The sequence below is a fragment of the Leptonychotes weddellii genome, chromosome 4, assembly GCF_054177405.1.
Source record: "Leptonychotes weddellii isolate Sample4059 chromosome 4, ASM5417740v2, whole genome shotgun sequence".
NCBI classification, from domain to species: Eukaryota; Metazoa; Chordata; class Mammalia; order Carnivora; family Phocidae; genus Leptonychotes; species Leptonychotes weddellii.
This window is the reverse complement of record NC_138372.1, coordinates 38446797-38474734: the sequence shown is the minus strand read 5'-3', so window position 1 is coordinate 38474734 and position 27938 is coordinate 38446797. Positions and strand designations below refer to the sequence as shown.

Sequence of the window (27938 nt, the reverse complement as noted above, 5' to 3'; positions counted from 1 at the left end):
CAGAGCACATACCCTCCCCAGTGTCTATCACCCAGTCACCCCATCCCTCCCACCCCACCCTACTTAAAATATTTTTTAAAAATCTAATTCATTCATTTAATTTTAATTTATTTTTTTAGATTTTAAAAAAATGTTAAGTAATCTCTACACCCAACGTGGGGCTCAAACTCAACCCTGAGACCAAGAGTCTCATGGTCTACTGACTGAGCCAGTCAGGTGCCCCTAATTCATTCATTTCAATAACTGTATTAGTGTACCATTTGGATTTGTACCATAATTCATTATCAGACCATACTGATGGATACAGGGTTGCATCCAATTTTCACTATTATGAACAATGTACATACATATTATTGTACATATATATTTGCACAGTTTGGGAGACTTCTAGGATGAGAAATGATGGATCAAAGGACATGAACATTTAGTTTTAAAAGATACTGCCAAGTCACCCTCTAAAAACTTGTGCCAGTTCATCGTCCCACCAACAGTTACTATGAATGCCCATTTCCTCACATCCTTACCAACTATGGGTGTTATCATTTAAAAAAATCTTTCCAGGGACGCCTGGGTGGCTCAGTCTGCCTTCAGCTCAGGTCCCGCATGGGGCTCCTTGCTCAGTGGGGAACCTGCTTCTCCCTCTGCCTGCCGCTCCCCCTGCTTGGGCACTCTCTCTCTAATAAATAAAATCTTTAAAAAAAAATCTTTCCAAGTTTAATGAGGCTGAATATCTTCTCATATCCTTATTATCCATCTATATTATTCTATGAATTATCTATTCATATCCTTTGCCTATTTGTTTTTTTTTTTTTTTAAGTTCTGTTTGGCTTTTTTTTAATTTATTTTTTTATTTTTTTAAAGATTTTATTTATTTATTTGACAGAGACACAGCGAGAGAGGGAACACAAGCGGAGTTAGTGGGAGAGAGAGAAGCAGGCTTTCCGCCGAGCAGGGAGCCCGATTCGGGGCTCCATCCCAGGACCCTGGGATCATGACCTGAGCCGAAGGCAGACGCTTAACGACTGAGCCACCCAGCGCCCTTTGTTTGCCTATTTGTTATTATAGTGTATTTTTGGTCAGTGAATTCTTATTGGGCAATAATGATTGGCTTGATAAAAAAAAATGAGGAAGTCTTTGTACCAAATTGCTAACAGTATTTATTTACCTCCAGGGAGTGAGATATAGAAAATAAGGGGGATATCTTCATTTTTATTTTATATCATCCTGTATTATTTTACAATCTATTTGCATTACTTTTGTAATTAAAAAAAATAATACAGAGGACAACAATTACAACAACAAATAAATCTTTGGCCTGGATTCTTGATGGCTGGAAATTCATGTTGGGCACAAGTTTTTATTGATTACAAGTTATTTTGTGGTTTATATGCAAAAAAAAAAACCAAAAAACCAAAACCATTTATTGAATGCCTCCTAGTGAGCTGGCATTGCCCTAGGCACTTTCATAGATCTTTCATCCTCATCCTCACAACAGCCCTGTGAGGTAGGAATTGGTCCCATTTTACAGAGTTCTTAGTAGGCAGGAGATTATTGCTTGATATACTTCTATTTGCCACATGCTTTCATGGGCTAGAGGTTCTTATTGGCTGGTGATTCATTGGTCAAGAGCTATCACTGGCCAAGAGTTCCTATAGGTTGTTCTAAGAGTCAAATAATCCAAATGCTAGAAATTTTCCCCCATAGGAGTGATAGGGTAGGTGGGATAAAAATGGAGGAAGGAGAGTCCATAGGCCCTCCCTCCAAGCACCATTGAGCACCACTGAGTTTGCTTTGGTCACCCATTCAAGGTGGAGGATGGGGGGTTGGGATGGGACAGTGGGAGAGGAGAGAAAGTGGTTATAAGTCTTCTCGCTTCTTCAGGATGAGCTTCCTCACGAGTGCTGTGATCTGGGGCCTGATCTCTTCCACCGACACAGTTGGGTCCCAAGCCCCTACTACCTTTCCATCTGGGGCCACTAGGTACTTCCAGAAGTTCCAGGTGGGCTCCTTCCCAGAAGTCTCTAGAGAAAAAGGAAGAAGGACAGCAAAGTGTGCTTCCCTGTGTCCCCTCTCCTGGAATTCCACTACCAGTGTCCATCCTTCCCTTGAAGCAGTGTTCTATTAGTTAGAATTAACTAAAGAACTTTAAAAAAAATCCTGATGGCCATGGGGCACCTGGGTGGCTCAGTCAGTTAAGCGTCTGCCTTCAGCTCAGGTCATGATCTCGGGGTCCTGGGATCAAGCCCCAAATTGGGCTCATTGCACAGCGGGGAGTCTGCTTCTCCCTCTCTCCCTCTGCCCCTCCCCCCGCCTGTGCACGCACTCTCTCTCACTCTGTCTCTTTCAAATAAATAAATAAAATCTTTAAAACAAAATAAAATAAAATCCTGATGCCCAGTCCACCCCCCAGTCTACTTAAATCAGAATCTCTGGTGTTAAGATTCAGGCATCAGTATTATTTAAAAGCTCTCCTGGAGATGCCACTATGGCCCCAAGGTTGAGAACTACTACTGTAGGATTCTGTGAAATGCTTGATAAAGCAGTATCAGGTCCTCCTTTCTTAATGATCTCAAACTACTGAATAGTCTACACCCTATTCTCAAATGCAATCTTAATGGTTTCCAAATGTTAGTCTGTGGACTGGTTGCATCTGAATCATGGTGGTGGTGGTGGTATGGTGGGGGTGGTTAAAATAAACAGATTCTTGGGCTCTGATTCAGTAGGTCTCAGTCTAAACCACTTTTAAGAGCTCCCCAGTTGCTTCTAAAACAGTGTTAGGTTTGATCTATAACTATGGGAACTGGAAAGGTACTAATAAAAACAAACGGGGGGAAAAAAGCAAATATTAGGATTGACCCATAGAGCAAAATTCAAGTCTGCCTCAGTAAGGGATCTTTTGTTTGCTACACTGTTGTTTTTCATTTACTCCTCCAGGTGAATGCGGGGGTGGTGCTGAGGGATATGAAGGCAGTCAGAAGCATAGAATAGAAGGCAAAAATGGAGTCCCCAACGGAAGAGAAAGGCCCAAGGGAGGAAAGAGGGCTATAATAACAAGCTTGGCCCATGACCCCATCTTGTGGTTCTGAGGCTCCTGAGGGTGCAGAAGGGATCTATTTCTGAAATATTAATATCTGGTATTTTTGGCTCCGAAGGTTTCCCTTCCATGGTCTACAAACTTGGCCCCTAACTTAGGACAGGAGATACCTGTCAGCCATCTTGGTCAGCCTTCTCCAGGCATGTGGCATCCCCTGTCTGTGCCTTGGTTTCCCTGTCCTAAGTGCATAAGCTCAACTAATTCACATTGACTAAATCTGAGGGCCCAGTCTCCTTTTAAGAACGCTTGCGTATGAAAACAGGATCCCAGAGAAGTTTGCAAGAGTAACTCTGAGGGAGAACCTCAAGGCAGTGGGACAGGGTGGGGGTTAGTAATATTCTCGGGCAGGAATACATCTCAGCTCATCCTCAAAGATTAGTGCTGGAACAGACCATGAACCTACATGCAGGGGTCTGGAAGGGGCCCCAGGTCACCCAGCCAGCCAGTGGCTTTTGCATGCCCCAGGGAGCCATGACCTCAGCCAGCTACGGGAAGATGAGGGAAAGGATCAGGACTCACGGATCAGGTACTTGAAGGCAGGGTGGGCACCAGTGCCTGTGACTGCGACCTTGCTAAACATGGGGAAAGAAACACCGTAGGTGCGGCGGGCAAAGCTCTCGATCTCCTTGTTGGTATCGGGCTCCTGCTGGCCGAACTGGTTGCAGGGGAAGGCAAGCACATTGAAGTGGTGGGGCCCCAGGTCCCGCTGCAGCTGCTGCAAGGCTCGGTAATGCTGGTCCGTGAAGCCGCACTCGCTAGCCACGTTCACCACCAGGGACACCTGGGTGGCAAAAACAAAACCCAGACACATACACAACCCAGTGACGAGTCATGCACTTGTACATGACCTGACCTGCCCACACAGTGACCCCCCCCAACAATTAATGCTTTCTCACGTATACAAGGGCACAATGTATACATACATAAGCGTGCAACCTTCTCACAGATACATGAACACATGCATGCAGGCACAAATGAAATCAAACATGCAGGGGCTTACAGATATGTGTGCATACACATACATGAACATTAATGAGAATAAGAATACAATATCCATAGATGGGGATGCATATGCCCCAAGATACAAAACACATCAGTGCACATCACACATGCCCACAAACACAACACATACACAGAGACAGGTGCACACGCTGGTGAGCTCACATCACGAGGTAATGTAGGGGAGGAGAAAGGCAGATCTGGGTTCAATTTCTGGCTCAGTCAACTGGCACTCATCACTTTACATGGTCTCCCTTGTAATAAACCCACTGTGAACCCACTGAAGGCAGGAGCTATGTCTGCTTCACGCCTGGGCTTGACATATGGAAAAGAAAGCAGAAAGTGTGTGCTGAATGAGTAAGTTAATGTGCACACATACACAGTCACCTGCATGGGTATATAGACAGACATGGGTTTTCTTCATAAAAGGACCCCATGGCAATCCATCCCATTTTGCCCCTCTCCCTCCAGCACACAAATATCACTTTCTTGAGTCACTAGACTAATCCTTACATTTATTATCACCTTATAATAAATGCATTTATTTATAGCCTTTAGGTGATAAATACAAAGCTGGCTGATGGAACTCAATTATAATACTGCAATTAGAACTTTGGCACCAAGGCTGTTTTTAGCTTCTAGTTATACATTGTTAAAGAATTCTTAAATCTTACCCTGTGTCTGGGCAGCCCAGCCCCATCCCTTTGGCCACTTTTTTGGAAGAGCAGGGATTATACTAGCTGGTTCAGTAAAGAGGGCCACTCCCAGAGGCAGCCTGGCACTGGACATGCACAGGCACAAACTGCTCAGGCTACACAGGGTTTCTCAACCTCAGCACTATGGACATTCTGGGCCAGATAATTCTTTATTGTGTGGGGGCTGTCCTATTCATTGTAGGAAGTTTAGCATCATCCCTGGCCTTTACCCACTGGATGTCTAGTTTTGACAGTCAAAAATGTCTCCAAACATTGCTGTATGTCTCCTAGAGTAGTTGAGAACTACTTGGCTAGATGATGAGAACCGTTCAGTTATAACTCCCCTACCCTGCCTTCACCAGATAAGGAAGGACCCATCCTATGGGGCCACAGGCCATTAGGACAGCCTCCCTCATTTGTGTCAGCATGTCATATTCTGCCTGTGGTGGTAAGAAACTAGGACCCTTAACTCCCTTCCCTAGTTAGCGGTCTTCCTCTTCTCTGCTGGATCCCTGGGCCATGAGAACATTAAAGGTTGCTTATTTTATTTTATTTTTTTAAAGATTTTATTTATTCATTTGAGACACAGAGAGAGAGAGAGAGAGCATGAGCAGGGAGAGAGGCAGAGGGAGAGGGAGAAGCAGGCTCCCCGTTGAGCAGGGAGCCCGATGCGGGGCTCGATCCCAGGACGCTGGGATCATGACCTGAGCTGAAGGCAGACGCTTAACCATCTGAGCCACCCAGGTGCCCCAAAGGTTGCTTATTTTTAACCTACATCTTATGCGTCTGCCCACTCTTTTGGAAGGAGGGAAATTCTGCTTCAAGTTCCATACCTGAAACCAAAAAGTTTATCCTTAAAGTGACCAAAACAAGGATAGACAGACACACCCAAATACACATAGTTAATTTACATATATGTATATCCAAACATAGATATAGACTCAGGTGTGCGCATAGAAGTAAACAAATCATTTGCACACACGATACACTCAGGCCCACATGTACATAAGCTCACACCCTAGACAAGCACATTCGCAAGTGGTCACCTATTCATCCATACTCAACACTGGTCTAAATGACAGCCTTCCCATATAGCCTGAGGGCACAAACCATACAATCTTGCTCATGGCTTTGTCTCCAGGGTTGGACCCAGTGCCACGCAGGTACTGGGAGCCAGTAAACCTTTTTCAATTTTTTAAAAAGACTGTGGTAAAATACACATAATGAGCCAGTAATTATTTACAAGTGAATGAATGACTCTACTGTCTAAATGGTAGATCCAGCTTGGGTTAACTCACAGAATCCTTTACAGCTTCCCTGGACTGACTATTCCTGGTTTCCATTTAAACCTGGCAGTTAAGGGCTTGGGCTTTGGAGCTGAACTGCCTGGGTTCAAATTCTGACTCTATCTCTTAGTAGGTATGTGACTTTGTTCTTTTTGTTTGTTTCACTTTCTTTCGGATTGATTTCTTGGCTTCTCACTCCCATGCTTTTAAGGATTTACCAATGACCTAGAGTATTAAAACACTCAGAATTCTGGGATCACTTCTCTGGGTCATTTTTCTCCAGAATTTCTCTTCCTCACATTCTGAGTGCCTCATTACTTCTGAAAATAAATAGACTTTGTTTTATTTATGTCGTAGCACTTAGTACCACTGTACAAGGAATTACCTTCTTCATTTCTCTGTTTATTGTCTCTCTCTTTTCCATTTCATAAGCTCTATTAAAGTGGAAACTTGTCTGTTTTGTTCACCACTGTATCCCAAGGACTGGCCTAGAACTTAGCATACAGTAGGTGCTCAATAATAATGAATGAATGAATAGCAGAGCTGGTTAAGTGCTAATCTGGGACTCTCTGTCAAGTTGCACTAGAAGGAAGGAGAGACCTGACTGGGAATGGGCCCTACTCTTACAGGTTCTTTGTCCTCAGTCCTGAATGAGTTTCCTGCTGGGGCCCACCAAACACAGGTACAGAGCACGTTACCAAGTGCTTCTGATGTAGGAAAATGTTGAGGTTCGGAGATGACAGCCAAGAAAGAATTCTTGAGATGTCTTTGGTGCAAAAAGGTGCTTTTATTCAAGCATGAGGACAGAACCAATGGGCAGAAAGAGCTGCTCTGGGGTCATGAGGAGTGGCTGATTATATACTTTCAGGTTGAGAGGGGGTTAGGGATAGCACAAGCCTCCAAGGTAATTTGGAAACAAGGTTTCCAGGATCCTGAGGGGGCTAGCTGTTGTTGGGAAAAGTTCATTTATTACTGTTTAGTAAAAATTCAGTCATGAGATCCTTCAGATGTGTATCAGTGGGTCATTGGCTTGGAGGATGATTGCTAACATCTATCTTGGAGGGTAGAGATACAGGAAGTTTCCAAGGAAATTTTTATATGTTAAAGTAGATTCACAGGATCCTGGGGGGTCAGGCTAAGATTGCCTTTTGTCCTTAGCAAAGTGTCAGCGAGGCAGCTGAATTCCTAGAAGAAGGTCACTCTACCTGTTTCAAGACTTGTCGATGGGCTGTAGGCAGTAAGGAAATTTAATTTTTTCTTTTGCCTTTGTTTCCCACATCACTTCCACACTGTCATCTCATTTGAAATTCACAACACCTTGGGGGACAATCAGGACAAGGAATATTACCTCCAGGACTCCCAGCGTAACTGGGCATTTTAAGGTTTAGAAAGTGCTTTCTTCACTAAAGACTTCCTCCCAGGAGAAGAATGCTGATAGCCATTTTTGTGTGGTCCTTCCAAATCTGGATGCTGTACCTATGTGTCCATTACCAACTCTTCACCTTTCCCACACCAAGGCCCTACCTAGGTTCATCTTTTCTTCTTCTTCTTTTTGTCTCAGGTCCATCTTGAGAAATGGACTTTGAGCGCTCTTCATTACACACAGTGCAGTATCTAGGCCTCTGAATATAGTGTTTGAGGCCCCTCGGGCGGTACCTACTCACTTCAGCCTCATCTTCTACCACTAAGCCTCATGCTTTATACTCCTGCAAGCAGAATGCTTGAAGCCCACACATCCCTCCTCCATCCTTCCTGCTGTTTGCTTCTGAGCCTTGGTATGAACAATTCTTTGCCTGGAATGCTCTTCTTGGTCTTGCCAAAACTCACTCTTGTTTCAAAGACTCACCCAGGCACATTTTCTCTCTGAGTCCTCTCTCAGCTGAGATTCCCTCTTGATAAGGAGACAGCAGTTAGCCCGGGTGACTCTTATAGCTCAGCCCCAGCTGCCATCTTAGGAGTTTGCCTAGAGAAGTCCACAGATGGATGGGTGATTCTCCTCCAAGCTCTGTGCTTTCTAGAGCTGTGTGACCCTATGCAAATACCTTCCTTTCCTCTAGTGTCCCGTCTAAAGGAAGATCTGTGTAAGGTCCCCGTGCATCTGAACTGATAACTCCCCCCTGCACTGCACATTCATTTTCCCAATGCTCACATTGGACTCAATTATCAGCAACAATCCCAGCTCCCGGACGCGGAAACTGGGGGTGGGAGAGACAAAGGCGGCAGGATGCTAGGGTTTCTTTCTGACCCGTGCATGACAAAGGCTGGGCCGAGGCGAGCAGCCTCTGGGAGAGGTCCGGACTCCAAAGCCCAAAGTCGCTGGGAGGGAAATCGGCGTCGGCTGGGAGAGTTTTGGGTTTCACTGCGCGCCGGGGCCCTGCCACGTCGTCGCGGGACAGACCCAGAGCAGGATCTGGGGGCGCTGCACCCCGTGGGGAATGCCTGGGATGGTGGGAGCCAGGGCACGGCTGCGGAGCCCCCTCGGAGCCACACACGCATGGTCGCGGGCCGCGGGGCTCGAGCACCAGGCCTTGTCTGGGCGGCGCCGAGGCCCCGCGGGCGAACACTCACCGAGCCGCGGTACTTCTCCAGTGACACCAACTTGCCCCGGATGTTGACCGCCTTGAAGTCGTAGAAGTCCTGTTCCCGCTGAGCGCAGACCGCGGCCGACAGGAGCAGCCACGCCGCCACCACTGCAGCCACCATGACTGGCTCCCGAGCTGGCGGCGCTGAGAGGGCAAAATCGAGGCGGGGGGACCCAGCGTGGGGGGCGGGCGGAGGCGGCTCCGGCGCCGGGCGGCTGGGGACGCTGGACGCGCCCCCTCGCTTTCTGCCCCGCTGGCGCTGGAGCACCCGGCTCTGGACCTCAGTCTCCCCGCCTGCACCGCGGGAGCGTCCGACTGCGCGCCGGTTCTCCGACCCCAGAGTCATGGTTTGGGGATTCTGACCACTGAGACCATTCTGAGCAGTTGCGGTGAGGCTCCGTCTCGTTGCAGGATGCGGCGACTTGGTAGGGAAAGGAAGGTGAAAAACTGGATCTGAGAGCTCGACTTTTAATGAGCTCAGTGGCCTTAAGCTGGTCACGCCACTTCTCTGGGCTTCAGCTTCTCCATCTGTTCAGTGGAGCTAGCTAGCCTCCCTTCCTGACGCACCCGGACAATATAGAATGGGAGTAATAGAAAAATGGAGGTGAAATTGACGGGAGAAAAAGAAACAGGCCAGACTTTGCTGCTGCTGGGGGTCTGCAGGCAGAATCCCTGACGCTTACGGATTGTAACACTCCCTACAGCTCTCTCAAGGACTTCCTTTATTGCTTTACCTTATAGCTTTGCTCTTATTAGTGTCACTTTCCCCGATAGCTGTAAACACTCCCCAAGATATATTTGCAGTTACCTCCTGAGCATATGGCCCATTGATAGACATCTGAAGGGTCTCATGACTGATGTTTTACTAGGCAGTAGTAAATAAACTGATCTTAGCAGCAGCTAGCCCCCTCAAGGTCCTGAAAGCTTTACTTCCAAATTCCTTAGAGACTGTCGCCATCCCTAACCCCCACTAACTAAAAAGGGTATCATCAGTCACTCCTCACAACCCCAGTGCAGCTCTTTCTGTCCACGGGTCCTGTCCCCGTGCCTTAATAAAACCACCTTTTTGCACCGAAAATGTCTCAAGAATTCTTTCTTGACTGCTCCTGGTCCATATCACTTCAAAATGCTTTGTCAGCGGAATGGTGCCTACAAACTTTAGGTGAATGAATATATGTTCCCTGAAAGAGATGGCATGGAGAAAGGGAAGAGAAGACAGAGGGCCTGTTGCAGGTTGGGTTTTGGGGAAGCAGATTCTGAAATGGAGGTTACCATGAAGGAATTTATGAGGGCGCACCCTTGGAATCAACACCTGTGGAAGGGAGGGAGGGAACAGGAGTGGGCCCAAGTCCGGAGCTCCTTGCAGGCCCAAGGACAGTCTTGGCTGACCCCATGCAGACTCTGGAGCTAGAATGGCCCATCAGAGTAAGCCCCAGATAAGCTAAAAATGGCCAGGCCAGGGCTTTATATCTCTGCTTCACCAGTCGCTGGATGGGGGCCATCTGGGAAGGGGCGTGACAGGGGCCAAGGTGACTCTGTCCCTGGAGGGGCCGATAGTCAAAGGCTTTCCACTGACAGCCCTCCCAGCAGTTGGTGTCTCAGCTGTTAACTGATGGGGAATCTGAGCAGCACATCACAGTGTCTCCCATACTCAGAAAACCCTGACTGAGCCCCACAAAGTGCCCAGCATGGTGCTGGGTGCTGATGCTGTACTAGTTCTTCAGGAGCTCACAGGCTGCTGTGAGAGTGTAGCCGGGGCGCAGGGGTGCAAGAGCACCTGGCTCCAGGGGCCCCAAACAGACCAAGTTGGGCCACTTGTTACTGACAAAATCCAAAGGCAAAGAGATGAGTGGTGGTGCAACGAGAAAGGAGTTTATTTCAGTAAGGTCAACACCGGGAAGACAGAGGACTGGAGTCTCGAAGACGGTCTCCAAAGTGCCAAAAGTACTTCCAGGTTTATATATGGAAAATGTGGGGCAAAAGTGGGTGGGTACATGCAGGTAGGCAGTGGCAGTCAAACTGATCATTGTCTTGGAGTCAGTCATGGTCAGGGTCTTGCTGGCTCAGGGCAGTCCTGATTGCTTGAAGGGGTGGCTTGGGTCCCTTTGCCTGGAAGGTCTTCCATCTGAGCCAAGAGACAAACTGGAAAAAAGAACCCAAGTGGAAAATTCGAGGTCAAAATGGAGGCAGCCGAAGTCCTCTTTCATGAGAAACCAGGTAAACTGGAGATTTGATGTAATGTGGTAAGGGCTAAGCACTCCTACAGCCACTCAACAAACACTTATTGAGCACCTGGTCTATGCCAGGTTCTGCTCTAGGTGCCTCTTAGGCAGTGATGAACAAGACAGCATGGTCCCTACCCAGGGGGAGACAGGGTATTAACTAATTCATAAATAGGTCTATAATTACTACTGTGTTAAGTACCACCTAAACTAGCCTGGTGGGGGAAGGGGAGGTAGGCAAGGAGGGCTTCCCAGAGGAAAGAAAGTTTGAGCTGCACTCTGAAGAGTAAGTAGAAAGTACCCAGTTGAAGCAAGAAAGCAAGTGCAAAGGTCCTGAGGGAGAGAGAAACACGGTGCATTGAGAAGCAAAGAAGGCTAGTCTGGCTGGAGCAGAGAGAGCAAAGGGTGAGAGAGGAAGGTACTGCGGCAGGTAAGGGTGAGGTCACATAGTACCAAGTAGGCCCCGGTAAAGAGTATGGTCTTTAAGCCAAGAAATGAGGGTAATGGGTTATTGTTGTTATTTATGTATCTTTTTTTTTCCTTTTAGAAGGGGAGAGGAGGGGCAAAGGGAAAGAAAGAATCTTAAGCAGGATCCACACCCAGCATGGGTCTTGAATCATGACCCTGAGATCAGGACCTGAGCTGAAATCAAGAGTCAACGCTTAGCTGACTGAGCCACGCAGGTGCCCACTGTTGTTGTTATTTAAAGCAGGGGAGTCTAAGGATGTAGAAAGATCCCTCTGGATGTTCCCAAGAGAGTGGATAGAAACAGGAACGAGCACATGTGTTCTAGGCACTGAGGTAAAGGAAACTCTGGGTTTTTAAGGCCTAGAGGCAGTTGCTAACTTAGTAGTCAGGAAAGTCTTCCTGGAGGTGGTAACACTAGAATCCTGTCTTCAAAGAGGAGTGGGAATTCTCCAGTTTGGGGAAGGAGAGGGCAAAATGTCAGCCTGAGAGAGCGGCGTCTGTGAAGGCACAGAGTCTTCACAAGAGTCTGCTTGGCTGTTGGGATGAGAAGGGTAGAGGGTAGGTGAGATTGATGTGGTCATCAGGGGCCAGATGGAGAAGGGTCTTAAGTGCCAAGCCAAGGAGCTTGGACTTCACTCTATGCTGTGACAAGCAAAGTTTTGAAAGGTGGGCACAAGATCACATAGTTAATGAAACTCAAATCCAGGCCTTCAAATTCAGAACATGGGCACTTTCTGAACTGCCAAGGTGGCCTCTCTCTTCAAGAGCAGACAACATTATCAAGGAGAGGAGGAAAAGGAGAAAAGGTGCTCCTGGCAAGAGCCAAGACAGAAATAAGGTGCTCCTGCCATTCCCACTCCCTCCCCCACCTCCACCGTGGGAGCCTCGGGCCTGTGATGCTTCTATGGTATTAAATGGCTCCCGCTTTGCTCTGCCCCATGAAGATGTTGATCTCCCTTCCTGCCATCTGTCCCTTTCACTCAGCCTGTCCCTGGATGTCCCAATAACCATGAGTTCTCAAATTCTGCTCCATACAACTTAGAGTTTTGCAAGCTTGGCCAAGCTATTTCCTGTTAAAATCCAGATAGGTAGGCATTTCTACTAAGCTGGAAAAAAAAAAATAGTGATGATGATTCTTTTTTTTTTTTTAAAGATTTATTTATTTGAGAGAGCGAGAATGAGAGAGAGAGTACATGAGGCGGGGAGGGTCAGAGGGAGAAGCAGGCTCCTCGCTGAGCAGGGAGCCCGATGCGGGACTCGATCCCAGGACTCCGGGATCATGACCCGAGCCGAAGGCAGTCTCCTAACCAACTGAGCCACCCAGGCGCCCAGTGATGATGATTCTTACTTAAATTTCTCTTCTGGGGCCTGTCTTCCTTCCCTATTCATGTTTGGGAACCCAGGTCAGATATCACCCTCCTCTGGTACTGCACTTAATCACTCTCTCTTCTCTAATGCCTTTGGAGCTAGTACATTTTCCTCTTGGTGGGCTGGTGATAATATTGTGTAGTTGTCTGTTTCCATGGCTATCTTCCCCAGCAGCCATTGAGGCAGGCTGGACCATATCAGAATCATCATTGTCCCCCTGGCATACACTAGCTAATCAGTAAATATATTTATTTTTCTTAAACCTTCTGGTGACTTTTATTACTTGTCTATGCTAGAATCTGATATGAGATGCTATTGATTTTCGCTATCAGTGTATAGTTTGTCATTTTATTTTCAGTCCACTGTGAGTTTTTTGTGTTTCTGAAAGAGCACCGCTATTTCCAGGTGGTGTATCTATATAAGTGGGAGACCCATGGGCACACACAAATGCACACACAGTTAGCTGAGTGCCTGAAAGGGTAAGGGACTCACTCCTGGATATCCTGTACTCCTCTTCCCAATAATAAGCTCAAAGAAGCTTTTTATGGGTATTTAGAATACTCATTAATGTTTTGTTCATTCCTCAAATTATTGATCACCTACTATCTACAAAACACATTTTTTTCCCCAAGATTGTATTTATTTATTTGACAGAGAGAGAGAGCACAAGCAGGGGGGCAGCAGAGGCAGAGGGAGAGGGAGAAGTAGATTCCCGACTGAGCAGGGAGCCCGATGCAGGGCTTGATTCCAGGACCCTGGGATCATTACCTGAGCTGAAGGCAGACGCTTAACTGACTGAACCACCCAGGCACCCCAACAAAACACATTTTAAGGGTTAGGAATATAGTAGTCAATAGGACAGACCAAAAAAAAAAAAAAAAAAGACAATAGTTCTTGAACTTACATTCTTGTAGGGGGAAAAAGAATAATAACTAAAATGTATAATATGAAGCATATAGTACATTAGATGGTGGTAACTGGGGAGAGGGATAGAGAATGTGGTGGTGAAGGGAGGGCGGGGGAGTGGGAGGGATTTTGCAGCTTTAATTCAAATGATCAGGAGGCCTCACTGAGAAAGTGGCATTTGAGCAAAGACCTGAAGAAAGAGAGCAATGGGGAGAATTAGTAGAAGAGCGACATTCCAAATAGAGGAAACAGCAAGTCCACAGGCCCTGTAGCAGGAGCATGCAGGTGTGTTTGGAGAACAGCAAAGAGGCTAGTGTGGCTGGAGTGGAGCGGATGAGGGGAAGAGTAGCCGGGGATGATGCTAGAGAGGTAATGGGATGGGAGCAGGCCGATACCGCAGGGCCTTACAAGCCATTGTAAAGACATTGGCTTGGAATCTGAGATGTTAAGCCATTAAAGAGTTTTAAGCAGGTGGGGCGCCTGGGTGGCTCAATCCATTGAGCATCCGACTCTTAATTTCGGCTCAGGTCATGATTTCAGAGTCGTGGTGATACAGTTTTAGAATGTTGGTGAGGTCCGGAGCCAATGGCCAAGAAAGAATTCTTGAGACATCTTTGGTGCAAAAAAGGTGGTTTTATCAAAGCCCCGGGACAGGACTCAGTGGGCAGAAAGAGGGGCTGCCCTGGGGTTCTGCGGGGTGACTGATTATATACATAAGGAAAAGGGAGGTTTTCAGAAGAACTTTTGTGGCTCAGATGGTTAAGCCTCTACCTTCCGCTTGGGTCATAATCCCAGGATCCTGGGATTGAGCCACGTCGGGCTCCCTGCTCAGCAGGAAGCCTGCTTTTCCCTCTCCCTCCTCTACTGTTCCCCCTGCTTGTGCTCTCTCCCTCTCTCTGTCAAATAAATAAATAAAATTAAAAAAAAAAAAAAACTTTTGTATGCTAAAGAGGACCTACAAAATACTAGAGGCCTTGTCCTTGTCAAGTTAAGGTGGTTTTTCCCTCTAGTAAAGCATTAACATTAAGATAGTTGGGAATTTCCTTCTGGAAGTTAGGTTATTGGTAACAATGCTTTTTTTCTTGTAAATCCCTAAGACGTTTGTAACTGAGGGAGACTCCTGGTTTACTGGACTGTGATCTCTATCAGTTAACCATTTGTTTTTCCTTCCCTTAGCTTTAGGGCGGCCAGGAGTGCCTGAGGAATGTCACGTATAGCCCCCCTGGGAGTGGGGGGATTGCGGAGTGTCAGCTTGTGTTTCGCCCTCAGCTTGCCTTCTGCTCCCTCATCAGTGGGACTGAGCCCAGCACGGAGCTCTGTGCTCGGCTTGGAGTCTGCTTGTCCCTCTCCCTCTGCTCCTCCCCCGCTCGTGCTTTCTCTCTCGCGCGCGTGTGCGGACACATGTGCGCACGCGGTTTCTCACTCTCAAATAAATAAGTAAAGTCTTTAAAAAAAAATGAAAAAAGAAAAAAAAGAGTTTTAAGCAGGGGAATGGCATTTCTAATTCATATTTTAACAGAATCACTCTGACTGCAGCACTGAAGTAAGGAGACCAGTCAGGAGGCTTTTGCAATAATCCATGTGAAGGAAAACATAGGCTTAGACTAGAGTGATGTCAGTGGAGGTGGTGCAGAGTGGTCAGATTCTAAATATATTTTGAAAGTAGAGGCAAAAGGATTTCCTGATAATTCGATGTAGGGTATGAGAGAGAAGAGTCGTGGATGACTTTTTAAGGTTTTGCCCAGAGCAACTGGAAAAATTAAGTTTTGCCATTAATTGAAATGAAGATGCCTACAATGGCAACTGGTTTGGGATGGAAAATCAAGAGCTCAGTTCTGGAGTTGCTTATTAGTAGTGGTATGCTGGTAAATGTTTGACAACTGGTTCTCCAAGGAAAAAAGGGGTGTGTGTGTGTGTGTGTGTGTGTGTGTGTGTATGCCTATATAAATTTATTATAAATGGACATATAGCACACAATTCACAAATAATAAAATTAGTAGTTCTCCATCTGTGGGAGATACATTCCAAGACCCACAGCAGATGTCTGAATCCAAGGGTAGTACTGAACCCTATATAAAACTGTTTTGGGGGACGCCTGGGTGGCTCAGTCGGTTAAGCAGCTGCCTTTGGCTCAGGTCATGATCCTGGGGTCCTGGGATCAAGCCCCACATCCGGCTCCCTGCTCAGCGGAGAGCCTGCTTCTCCCTCTCCCTCTGCCTGCCATTCTGCCTACTTGTGCTCTCTATCTCTCTGTCAAATAAAGAAAGAAAATCTTTTTTTAAAAAAACAAAACAATTATGTTTTGGTATGCCTGGGGGGCTCAGTTGTTTAAGCACCTGAATCTTGATTTCGGCTCAGGTCATGATCTCAGTGTCGTGGGATTGAGCCATGTTAGACTCCGTGCTCAATGGGGAGTCAGCTTCTCTTCCTTTCCCTCTGCCCCCCTAAAGAAAACAAAACAAAACTGTTTTTTCCTATACACACATACCTGAGAGAGTTTAATTTATAAAATAGGCGCAGTAAGAGATTAACAAGTACAAATAATAAAATAGAACAATTATAACAATATAGTATAAAAGTTACGTGAATGTGGTCCTCTCAAAACATCTTGTACTGTATTTGTAGTCAGGGCTCAGGGGTACAAGAGCACCTGGGTCCAGGGGTCCCAAACAGACTGAGTTTGGCCACTTGTTGCTGAGAAAATCCAAAGGCAGAGAGATGAAAGGTGGTCAAACAAGAAAGGAGTTTATTTCAGAGAGGCCAACACCGGGAAGACAGCGTTTTCCGGTGTGTCGGAAAGCCTGTCTCCGAAGTGTGGAAAATATTTATAGGTTTCTATAAGGAAAATGTGGGACGGTGTGGGTGGGTACATGCAGGTGCACAGTAAAGGTCAGGTTGATCATTATCTTGAGGTCAATCACCGGCAGGATCTTGCTGGCTCAGGGCAGTCCTCATTGCTTGAGGGGTAGTTTGGGCTCCCATCAGGGGATGCTTTGCCCGCAGGGTCTTTTGCCTGAGTTAAGAGATGAGTGGGAAAGAGGAACTTCATCAGTGTGAAAGCACAGACTAAGGTCACAATGCAGGTAGTCGACATCCTCTTTTATATTCACCCTTCTTGTGATGATGTGAGATAATAAAATGCCTATATGATGAGAGGAAGTGGGGGGAATGACTAGGCATTTGTGATGTAGTGTTAAGCGACTATTGACCTCCTGATGGTACATCAGAAACAGGACTTTTCCCAGACTACAGTTGACCTGGATAAGTGATACTGCAGAAGGCAAAGCCTCAGGCAAGGGAGGACTTTATATAATTCTCCTTATCATAAATTCCATATGGCCAATTTATTCTCACAGAATGCCTTCATCAATTTTTGCCGAACTTGTTTGTTCGCTTGTTTATTTTTTTTTAATGAATTTTTAAAGTTATTTATTTAAGGAATCTCTACATCCAACATGGGGCCCGGATTCACGACCCCAAGATCGAGTCTTGTGCTCTACGGACTGAGCCAGCCAGGCACCACGATTTTTGCCAAATTTGTATCTGTAGCCAACTAATGGTTGCAATTGCGGAACAATACTTGTTCCAAGGTTCAGCCATAAAAAAGAATGAAATTTTGCCATTTGCAACGCATGTAATGAAAATGACCTCTTGGGGCGCCTGGGTGGCTCAGTCGTTAAGCGTCTGCCTTCGGCTCAGGTCATGATCTCAGGGTCCTGGGATCGAGCCCTACATCAGGTTTCCTGCTCAGCGGGAAGCCTGCTTCTCCCTCTCCCACTCCCCCTGCTTGTGTTCCCTCTCTCGCTGTGTCTCTCTCTGTCCAATAAGTAAATAAAATCTTAAAAAAAAAAAAAGAAAATGACCTCTTGAGTAGTATGCTAAGCAAAATAAGTCAGAGAAAGACTAATACCATATGATTTCACTCAAATGTACAATTTAAAAAAAAAGGGACAACCCAAAAAGCAGACTCTCAACTATAGAGAACAAACAGGTGGTCACCAGAGGGGAGATGAGTGGGCAAAGGGGTGAAATAGGGAAGGGGATTAAGAGCATACTTACAGTGATGAGCACTGAGGAACATATAGAATTGATGAATCACTATATTGTACACCTGAAACTGATATAACATTGTATGTTAACTATAGTAGAGTTAAATTAAAATTAAAAAAGTATAGTTCTAAGGTGAATATTGGTTGATATTTGCTTACATTAATAGTAGGATGAAAGTAGGTGTGCCTGGGTGGCTCAGTTGATTGGGCGTCCTACTCTTGGCTTTGGCTCAGGTCACGGTCTTGGTGCCATGGGATGCAGCCCTGTGTCAGGCTCCTTACTTGGCACTGAGTATTCTTGGGATTCTCTCCCTCTCTCTCCGCCCCTCTTACCACTTGCTCTCTCTCTTTCTCTCTCTTTCAAATAAATAAATAGAAAAAAATAAAATCTTTAAAATAGTAAGATGAAAACGAAACGACAAAGACTTATGTTGGAACTTCACTAGTCAATAACACAAATTACTGCTTTGTTGACTCAGATAGTTGTTTTCCAACCCTGGAAGAATAGTTCCTCAAATTTTTTTTATGTTACTTACAGTGTGATAGCTACAGACACAATGCAATCTAAATTTAATCTGCATTATTAATATTTTTTACATCACTTTCTTAGGTATAGGCAATCAACAGAGTAACAAGTCATACTCTGATTGGTAGCATTTGCCAATTTCTGCAGCGTAATGCTCTCACCATGGCTTGTTTCAGAGCTATACCAACATGGTGTCACTGAATGTGGAGTTAAGAAGAGATGCAAGAATAGCACACCATTAAATAGTATTTCTATAATACAGAGAGAATAGATGTAAATAACACCAAGAGCATAGGTAATAATAAAATATAGGAAAGCGATGAGTTTTGGGGTGCCTGGGTGACTTGGTTGAGCATCTGACTTCGGCTCCAGTCATGATGTCGGGGTCCTGGGATCAGGCCCTGCATCGCGCTCCCCGCTGGGTGGGGAGTCTGTTTCTCCCTCTCCCTCTGCCCCTCCCCCTGCTTGTGCTTTGTCTCTCAAATAAATAAATGAAATCTTAAAAAAAAAAGTGATGAGTTTTGAACATTACCTTTGTTTTTAATAGAATTTATTTAATTTTAAATTTATATAATTTAATTTTTAATAATGGCTGTGTTTAACAAGAGGCTGGAAAAATTCCTGAAAATGTAACAATTGGCTCTTGGAGCCTGGTCCAGACACCACTCCTTTCTCTATTCAGGTTGGGTATCTGAGTCCGGACTTGGAGGAGAACTCCAAGTCAGATATATAAATTTGGAAGTGGACAGCATATGGGGTATTTAAAGCCATGAGACTGGATGATGATGGAGAGTTGGTGTAGATAGACAAGAGAACCAAGAACAGTTCTTGGGACTACAATGTTTAGCATCAGGGAGATAAAGACATCAGGGAAATGAGAGACTTAAAAGAGTAGCTAGAGGAAGAACAAGAACCAATAGATTGCAGTACCATGGAGGCCAAGTGACAGATTTGTCTCAAGAAGGAGTTATTTTTTATTTATTTTTTGTATTTTTTTAAATTTTTTAAATTCTTAATTTTTTTGTTTGCTTGTTTTACCAAGAAGGCATTATTAACAAGTCAAATGCTGCTGATAGTAAGACTAGGACTGAGAACTGAACAGTGGATTTATCAATTTGTCCTTAGCCAATAAAGAGAATCAAACAAACAAAAATACAATATTTTCATGCCTTTTTGCCATTACTCATCCTGCTCCCTCTGCCGTTTTTTTGCCCCTTCCTTATTCTTATAGCAAGCTCCCATCCTGCTTCCAGGCTTTATCAGTCAGTCTCAATAGGAAACAGATGAGACACTCAGATTAGGACAATTAGACAAAGGTTTATTTACAAAGGGACTAATTTCAAACATGTGGGTGAGGTACAGAGGAAGACCAGGGAGAGTTCAGGAACCTAATGTGAGCTGTTAACGCCCCTTGACCTGAAGGAGTGGTGGGAGAGAGGAGAGATTACAAACTGGAAGAGTCCTGTTCATCAAGCCAATGTGAAAGGGACAGTTACCTTCAAAGAAGGTTCACAGCCAGCTCAAGGGAAACTTGCAGGAAGTACCCAGGGATTTAATTACCCAGCCCTCACATTCCTCCCTCTCACCAATCCCCTGAAAGGGTGTCGGCGCATACCTAAGTGGAAGCCAGGGAGCAAAGGAGCCAAATGACTTAGTCTGCACAGGTTCATTATACTGGGCATACAGTGAATGGGCAGTGGATCTAAGGAGACAAACAACCAAAAAAAAAAAAAAAAAAAAGCCAAACAGAAGGTATCCAGCACACAAACCCAACTCCAAAAACAACTTCTGAGGTTTTTCTCAACAACTTTTATTTTATTTTTGGGTAGTCTTTACACCCAGTGTGGGGCTCGAACCCACAACCTTGAAGATCAAGAGTCGCACGCTCCACCGTCGAAGCCAGCCAGGCGCCCCTCTCAATACCGTTAGGTAGCTAGGTGTGCCTATTCTAAGCTTCTCTTTAACGTAGTACTTACGCTGTATTGCCATGATCCTCAATCCTGGCTGCACCTTAGAATCACCAGGGGAGCTTTAAAAAAATACTGACACCCAGTCCCATTCCAGACCAGTTGAATCAGAAAGTCTGGGAATAGGTCCTCAACATTAGTGCTTTTTAAAAATCCTCCAGGTGATTCTAAGGTGCAGCCAGGACCGAGAACTACTGCTCTGTTGTCACTGCCTACCTACCTGTGTTTCCTTGAGGAGTGTCTGAGTGTTTTGAGGGTAAGATCATGTCTTTAACACGCAGCATGGAACTTGATACAGGGCAGGTGTTCAGGACATGAAAGTTCACGTTACAGAGTATGATGACTTCACATTTTGTGTAATTTTGTTAGGATTGTGGTGTATCTGTCACCTAGGGCATTGTTTTCAAACTGCAAGTTGCAACCCATTAGTAGGTCATAGAATCAATTTAGTGGCTCAGACCAGTATAAGGGAAAAAAAAAAAGACTTGAATAGAAATATCAGAGTAGGTCCCATAGAGTAAGGGTTATGTGGTATTGTGAAACAGGTATGAGTGATCCAGATTACAACATAGACTATGTTTCTACTGTGGCTTGCATTCATAATGCTTGAAATCCCCTGACCTAGGACAAGTAATCTAACTCTCTGTGTTTCTGTTTCTCTCTTTTAAAAAGGGGATAATAACAGTACCTCCTACTTAATGGGATTGTAAAGAAGATTAAATGAAATAATACATGTAAAGTGCTTGGTGTCTAGCACAGAGTAAATAATCAATAGTAGCTGTTTTATTGTTCAACAACAAAAACACTTTTTAAAAGCAGAATATAAAATTTTATTTATCCTGCAATTACTGCTGTATAATATTAGGCATACAGATAAATAAGAGTTTTTGTCTTAGATCAGTTATCATCGATAAATCCTATGGCAGTAAATAACATTTTACAAACAGGAAGCTATGTACCCAACCTCTTTCCTTTTTTTGAGGTCAGGAATGTTGTGGGGCCTGACTGGGGTGGTGGAAGTGCTGCCTTAGATTCTATCTGAGGCTATGTCCTATTAATATCTCTACTGCTTCTGACCGGTGCCTGCAGGCTGTCTCTGCACCTGCTCTTGGAAAATTAACACAGCTCTCTGTTTAGAGGCGCTGGGAGGAGGGACTCAGCAGGGCTTACTTATTTAAGTATCCAAAGCACTTAGCACCATGCCTGGTATGCAATAAATGTGGGCTAAACTATTGGTAACTGTTGTGTGACCTTGATCAAGTCATATACTCTAGACCATAGTTTCTTGTGTATAAAATAAGGGGAATCACATGGAAGTTAGAGGTAAAAGGAGCCTCTGATTTTACAAGTGCGAAAGCCAAGATTCAGTTAGGCGAAGGCACTTGCCCAAGTTCACAGGACAAGTTAGTAGAGAGGCAGAGGTTATAGTTGAAGTCACTCCGCTCCATGGTAGAGCACGTTCAATGGCATTGTATCGTCAATCCAATTCTAAAATCCCGGCAAGCAGTTAAAGACAACACACTAAAGATACACATAGCAGCAGGGATAGATCTTGAAAAATATAGCGTGTTGTACAAAAGTAAGATACAGAATGAGATACATAATCCGGTGCCATTTACATAAATGTGAAATATGTGCACACGATATGAAAATGCACATTTTGCAAGAACAATAAAAGCAGTTGCACATGGGGCGCCTGGGTGGCTCAGTTGGTTAAGCGTCTGCCTTCGGCTCAGGTCATGATCCCAGAGTCCTGGGATCAAGTCCTGAGTCGGGCTCCTTGCTCAGCGGGGAACCTGCTTCTCCCTCTGCTGCTACTACCCCTGCTTGTGCTCTCTCTCTGTCTCTGTCAAATAAATAAAATCTTTAAAAAAAAAAAACAATAGTCACACAATCAACACATTAAAGAGTTACCTACAGGGGTGGGGAGAGGAAAGAAAGTAAAAGAAAATAGAGATTACTTAAAAAGAGAGAGAGTGAATGAATGAATGAATGAATGAGAGAGACAGGCTTTCCAGGCCAAAGAAACAACTAATATATTTAACTCAACTCTCTGCACTTAAAGTTTAAAAATAAAATAAAATACTACAATCTCTGCCTTCTTGGGGATTTTTTTTTTTTTCTTCTTGGGGATTTTATCTCAACAGTATGTGTAAAATGCAAAACAGATAGGTTGTCACTGATTTTTAAAGATCCTCACCTCCTCTCCTTAGCCTCTATCCTCAGTTAGGTCTCAGTTTCTCTCACTTGGACTCCTGGGGTAGCTCTCTCCCTGGTCTCCTTGCCCCCACTCTTGCCCCATCTAATCCAATGCAGTTTCCCACAGAGAAACCAGAATAATCTTTCTCACACAAAAATCTGATCATGGTTTGCTCTCTTTTGTTTAAATACCCTTCAGTGACTTAGTCTGTGAGCAAACAATATATCTTTTTCTATCTGTCTTCTTTCACTCATCATACGTCATTTGGTGATCCATTCTGCTACATTATGAGTTTTTTGAGGAAAGAGACAGTGTTTTATTAATCTCTACATCCCCAATACCTAGCCCAGGGCCTGGCACTTGGTGGGAGCTCCGTGAGTATTTGAGGAATGAACGGATGCATGATTCCCCTGAGACTTTGTAATTAAACTGGTCATTTCCCCATCGTCAGTGGGGCCCCAGCTTCAGATCCCTGGGTGATGCAGGTGAGTTACTAGGCAACAGCATGAGGTTGGCTCTGGGGTCACAGTGGAGAGTGTGCTGTGGAGGCTGGGGCTGAGGTAATTGGAAACACTTCTATTCAGCAGCCTCTGAACTGCCTCTGGTTTCGCCCCTCCAGCCCATCCCCCACACAGCTGCAGGAGGGATCTTTCTAAAACAGGCATAGACCATAGCACTCCCCTATTCCAAAACCTTTGGGCTCTCAGCTGAGGAAACTAAGGTTCAGGGATTTTAAATAACTTGCCCAATGTTCATAGAACAAGTAAAGTGCAGAGCTAAACTCAGGTGTTTCTGATTCCCAAACCCAAGCCCTTTCCAGTATTTTGATTTTGGACAAGTTGAATTTGGGGTGCCCACAGATCATCAGCTGGAGAGATCCAGGAGTCCATGGGTGGCTCTGCTGCCCTTCCCATCAAAGACTTCCATGGAGGACGTGCTTCAGCAACAAACAAAAAATATAAGGCCAGGAGACCAGTTCCCCATGAGAGAAGGGATCATCTTGAAGGCTTCATACAACTTGGTATCTAGAGTTCCAATTAGTGGACTTTGATCCAGAGAGCAGCAACATCAGGCCCCCAGAGCCTGTCTGCCTGACCTCACTGATCCCAGAAAGGCACTAAAGAGTGGTAGACTGGAAGAATAGAGGAGAGCTGTCAGGAAAGGATTCTAAGACAAAAAGACGTTTCGAACAATGAGTAGAAAGAAGACCAGGGAGAGAGAAGGGGAATGTGATAGAGACAGTTCAAATGTCTGGATGTGTGAATTATTGAAGAGATTTAATAATCTGGTTGATGCCTACTTTCCTGGGCAAAACTGTAGTTCATTCCACAAATATTTCTTGGTTGAGCCATGTACCCTATACTTCAAACACACTGAACTTCTCACTGTTCCTTACACAATAAACAAAAACTCTATCCCTCTCCACCGTTTGCATACACACACAGTTCTATGGGAAACCATAGCAGTAAGTCTTAGTCTAGATGTAGGAAGGAGAAGAGGCATGTGAAGGAAGAAGGAGGAAGTGTCATCCAGACAGACACCAGAAAGATGGCTGGTGTTAGCCAGGTCAGGAAGGGGGAGCAGGGCACTGGTCTAGGGAGAGGAACATGTGTAAAAGTGCAGAGGCAAAACAGCAAGGTGCATTTGGACAACCAGAAGAAGCTTCTCATGGCACATTCCTATACATTCTTTTCCACTCAAACATGTCCCCTGTCCTTGTGGAGCTGTTACCAATTATCCCAGGGGGACTTGGATCCTTTCCTAGTTCCCGAAGCCTTACGATGTCTTTTCTTAAAGGATTCATTGCATGATATTGTCACTTATCTGGATCGTAATATTTTATCTATTCTCCTAAAGACCATGAGTTCCTTGAAGGCAGGAAACTATGTCTGATTCTGCTTGATGACAGCAACTAGTAAACAGTGGCAATTAGTAAGTGTTGTTGAAAGACTGAATGAATGTCTTTCATATGTCTTCTCCACTAAACTATGAGTTGCTCAAGGCCAGAGATCCTATCTAATTAATCTCTAAGAACTTTCTGGCTTTTGAGTATAGTGGAGAGTGCACAGGCTTTCAGGGACAGACAAAGGGCAAATGTCAGTTGAATCAGGTATTACCTATGTGACCTTAACTTCCTTGCCTTCAGTTTCCCAATGGTCAAGTGAAGCAGTAATTCCATCTTCACAAGGCTTCTGGGAAGGTTGATTGAAAAAACGTATGATGTGCCTAGCACAATGCTCAGCATGTAGTAAATGATGGTTCAATGAATGGGCACATAGGTGGTATGGCAGTGATTGAAGAGAAGACAGGAAAAGAAAAACAAGGAAAAGATTATTCCCTTCCAACTCCAGATGAAAGAGAATTATTTTCCCCTGAGAAAATCACTGAGACACGATTGAAGCACTCTGCCTCCCATTCAGGGACCCCAAATTCTAGTTTATGACCCTCTAACTCATTGTTGCATACTCAGTACCCCTTAGACCTTCCCACTTTCCCCATTGTCTTTTTATTCTCTTGTATTATCTGTGATTGCCAGTTCATCTCCCCACACTGGAAGTCCTTGGAGAACAAGGATCAGGATGGATTAATGCCTGGCACATGAGGAATGGTTCTCATTAATCACATGCGAAGTAGAAATATAAAGGACAATAAGTCTGATGAAAAGGCAACCTACTGGGGCTCCTGGGTGGCTCAGTCAGTTAAATGGCTGGTTCTTGGTTTCAGCTCAGGTCATGATCTCAGGGTTTGGAGATCTAGCCCCTAGTCAGACTCTGCACTTAGTGGGGAGTCTGCTTCTCCCTCACCCTCTGCCCCTACCCCTGCTCATTCTCTCTCTCTCAAACAAATAAATAAATCTTTTTTAAAAAAGGCAACCTACTGAATGGGAGAAGATATTTGCAAATTATATATCTGATGAGGGGTTAATAGTCAAAATATATAAAGAACTTACACAACTCAACACCAAAAATAACTAAATAATCTGATTAAAAAATGGACATTTTTCCAAAGAAGATATACAGATGGCAAACAAACGTATGAAAAGACTTTCAACATCACTAATCATCAGGGAAATGTAAATCAAAACCACAATGAAATATCACCTTACACCTGTCAGAATGGTTAGTATCAAAAAGACAAGAAATAGGGCGCCTGGGTGGCTCAGTTGGTTAAGCGACTGCCTTCGGCTCAGGTCATGATCCTGGAGTCCCAGGATCGAGTCCCACATTGGGCTCCCTGCTCGGCAGGGAGTCTGCTTCTCCCTCTGACCCTCCCCCCTCTCATGTTCTCTCATTCTCTCTCTCTCAAATAAATAAAATCTTTAAAAAAAAAAAAAAGACAAGAGATAACATGTGTTGGTGAGGATGTGGAGAAAAAGGAATCCTTGTGCACTGTTGGTAGGAATGTAAATTGGTCCAACCACTGTGGAAAACAGTATGGAGGTTCCTCAAAAAATTAAAAATAGAAATGCCATATGATCCAGTAATTCCACTACTGGGTATTTACCCAAAGAAAATGAAAACATTAATTTGAAAAGATAAATACACCCCTATGTTTATTGTAGTATTACTTACAATAGCCAAGATATGGAAGAAACCTAGTGTCCATCAATAGATGAATGGATAAAGATGTGGTATATGTATGGAATATTATTCAGCCATTAAAAAAAGAATAAGGGGAACCCGGGTGGCTCAGTTGGTTAATCATCTGCCTTCAGCTCAGGTCATGATCCCTGGGTCCTGGATTGAGCCCCACATCAGGCTCCCTGCTCAGTGGGGTCTCCCTTTCCCTCTTACCCTCTTCCTGCTCGTGCTCTCTCACACTCTTTCTCTCAAATAAATAAATAAAATCTTTAAAATAAAAATAAAAAAAGAATGAGATCTTGCCATTTATGACAACATGGATGCATCTAGAAAGTATTATGCTAACTGAAATAAGTCAAATACCATATGGTTTTACTTACATGTAGAATCTAAAAAACAAAACAAATGAACAAATAAAAAAGCAGAAACAGACTGCTAAATACAAAGACAAACTGGTGGTTGCCAGAGGGGAGGGGAGTAAAGGATAAGCAAAATGGATAAAGAGGAGTGGGAGAAACAGGCTTCCAGTGATGGAATGAGTAAGTCACAATGGTGAAAAATCCAGCATAGGGAATATAACCAATGGGATTGTCATAGTGCTGTCCGGTGACAAATTGTAGCTACACTTGTGAGCATAGCATAACATAGAGAGTTGTCAAATCACTATGTTGTATACCTGAAACTAATGTAACATTGTGTGTCAACTATACTTCAATTTAAAAAAATAATAAAAGGAGCAGATATTTAAAAAAAAAATCTGAATAATACATTCAGGGTGATTATGGACTCTAATTTAACTCAAAGACATCTTGTTAAAAAAAAAAAAAAATTCTTCCCTGGTAGCGCTTTTCTATTTGAGGCCAGTGACTTGGTTTATTGAAAGACCTTAAAGTGTTGTCGATCTGAGCCAAAGAAGGTTCAGAAAGCCTTTTCTTGGCAGGGACTCAATCCTCTCTATTATGTCCATTTCTTTAAACAAAAAAGGATTATAAAAAATCTTTTAAAATTGATTCTCTTGTAAACACTCAAAGAAAGAATGTCTGTCCTGTGGCTGGGGTAATTGACTCTAAGAATAAAGTGGAGGTCTGGGGAGGGGGCTGAGAGAAGGGGAAAAAAAGGTCTTTTAATTGTAAAGACATAAAATGTCTGAATCTTCCCTTTAACGTATTTAGTGTAATTGGCAATAATTTCCCCCTCCCCCAACTCCCTGATTGAGAGACAGCTCACTTCCTATTAGAAGAAAACCAGATCACTAACCTGGGAACCTGAGTCTTGGAAAGAGTTTATTTTACTAGTACATGCTTCCAGAGGGAGCTGAAAGCGGGAAGCCTGCATTTTCTCTCTGCTTCAGTCCACCTGGTACCTGGACTTAACCACCATGCTTGCGATTGGCCTCAGCTTTCCCCCCTTCCTCCTGGGACACTTTGCAGCCTTGGAAATATTTGGGCAGATGCTTCCTGTGGAAAATATTTCACAGGGCTGCCCTCTGTTATATGGCTTTCTGGTAGAAGTATCAAAGGTTCAAAGCTGGGCCTCATATTGAGATATTAGGAGGTATATTGTGCTTTTAAGGGATCCGTTATAATATTAGAAAATTCCTTAGAAATTTCTTCGCATTGCTAACAATTAAAAACTCTTCTCTCTTTTTTAAGGTTTTAGTTGTTTATTTGAGAGAGAGAGAGCATGAGTGGGGAGAGGGGCAGAGAGAGAGAGAGAGAAGCAGACTCCCTGCTGAGTGGGGAGCCCAAATGGGGCTCAATCCCAGGACCCTGAGATCATGACCTGAGCTGAAGGCAGACACTTAACCGACTGAGCTACCCCAGGGGGCCTTAAAGCCTCTTCTTTTCTTCAGCAAGCAAGCTTTGAAATTTGTTAAATTCCTAGCCCTACCACTTATTAACTATATAGTTTTGGACAGGTTGCCTACTGTCTCTCAAACTCAATTTCTTTTTCTGAAAAAGATTTTTTTTTTTTTTGAAATAACAGTTCCCACCC

The 27938-nt window shown here is 44.3% G+C and overlaps 1 protein-coding gene across 1 annotated transcript; it reads right to left on the bottom strand.

The window, feature by feature from the left end:
• Positions 1-1382: 1382 nt before the first annotated feature.
• On the bottom strand, positions 1383-9126 carry GPX7 (glutathione peroxidase 7). The gene is made up of 3 exons (XM_006730717.3): positions 8643-9126; positions 3614-3875; positions 1383-2021 (listed from the first exon to the last, which is right to left on the bottom strand). The coding sequence occupies exons 1-3, from the start codon at positions 9000-9002 to the stop codon at positions 1858-1860; spliced, it is 786 nt and encodes a 261-aa protein (XP_006730780.2). The 5' UTR covers positions 9003-9126; the 3' UTR covers positions 1383-1857.
• Positions 9127-27938: the final 18812 nt, after the last annotated feature.

Coding starts and splice junctions, on each gene's coding strand:
- GPX7 (XM_006730717.3), bottom strand. CDS start 9,002: ATGACTCTGGGGTCGGAGAACCGGCGCGCAGTCGGACGCTCCCGCGGT. Junction 3,876..8,642: donor TGGAGAAGTACCGCGGCTCG/GTGAGTGTTCGC, acceptor TTTGCCACCCAG/GTGTCCCTGGTGGTGAACGT. Junction 2,022..3,613: donor TGCCTTCAAGTACCTGATCC/GTGAGTCCTGAT, acceptor CTTTTTCTCTAG/AGACTTCTGGGAAGGAGCCC.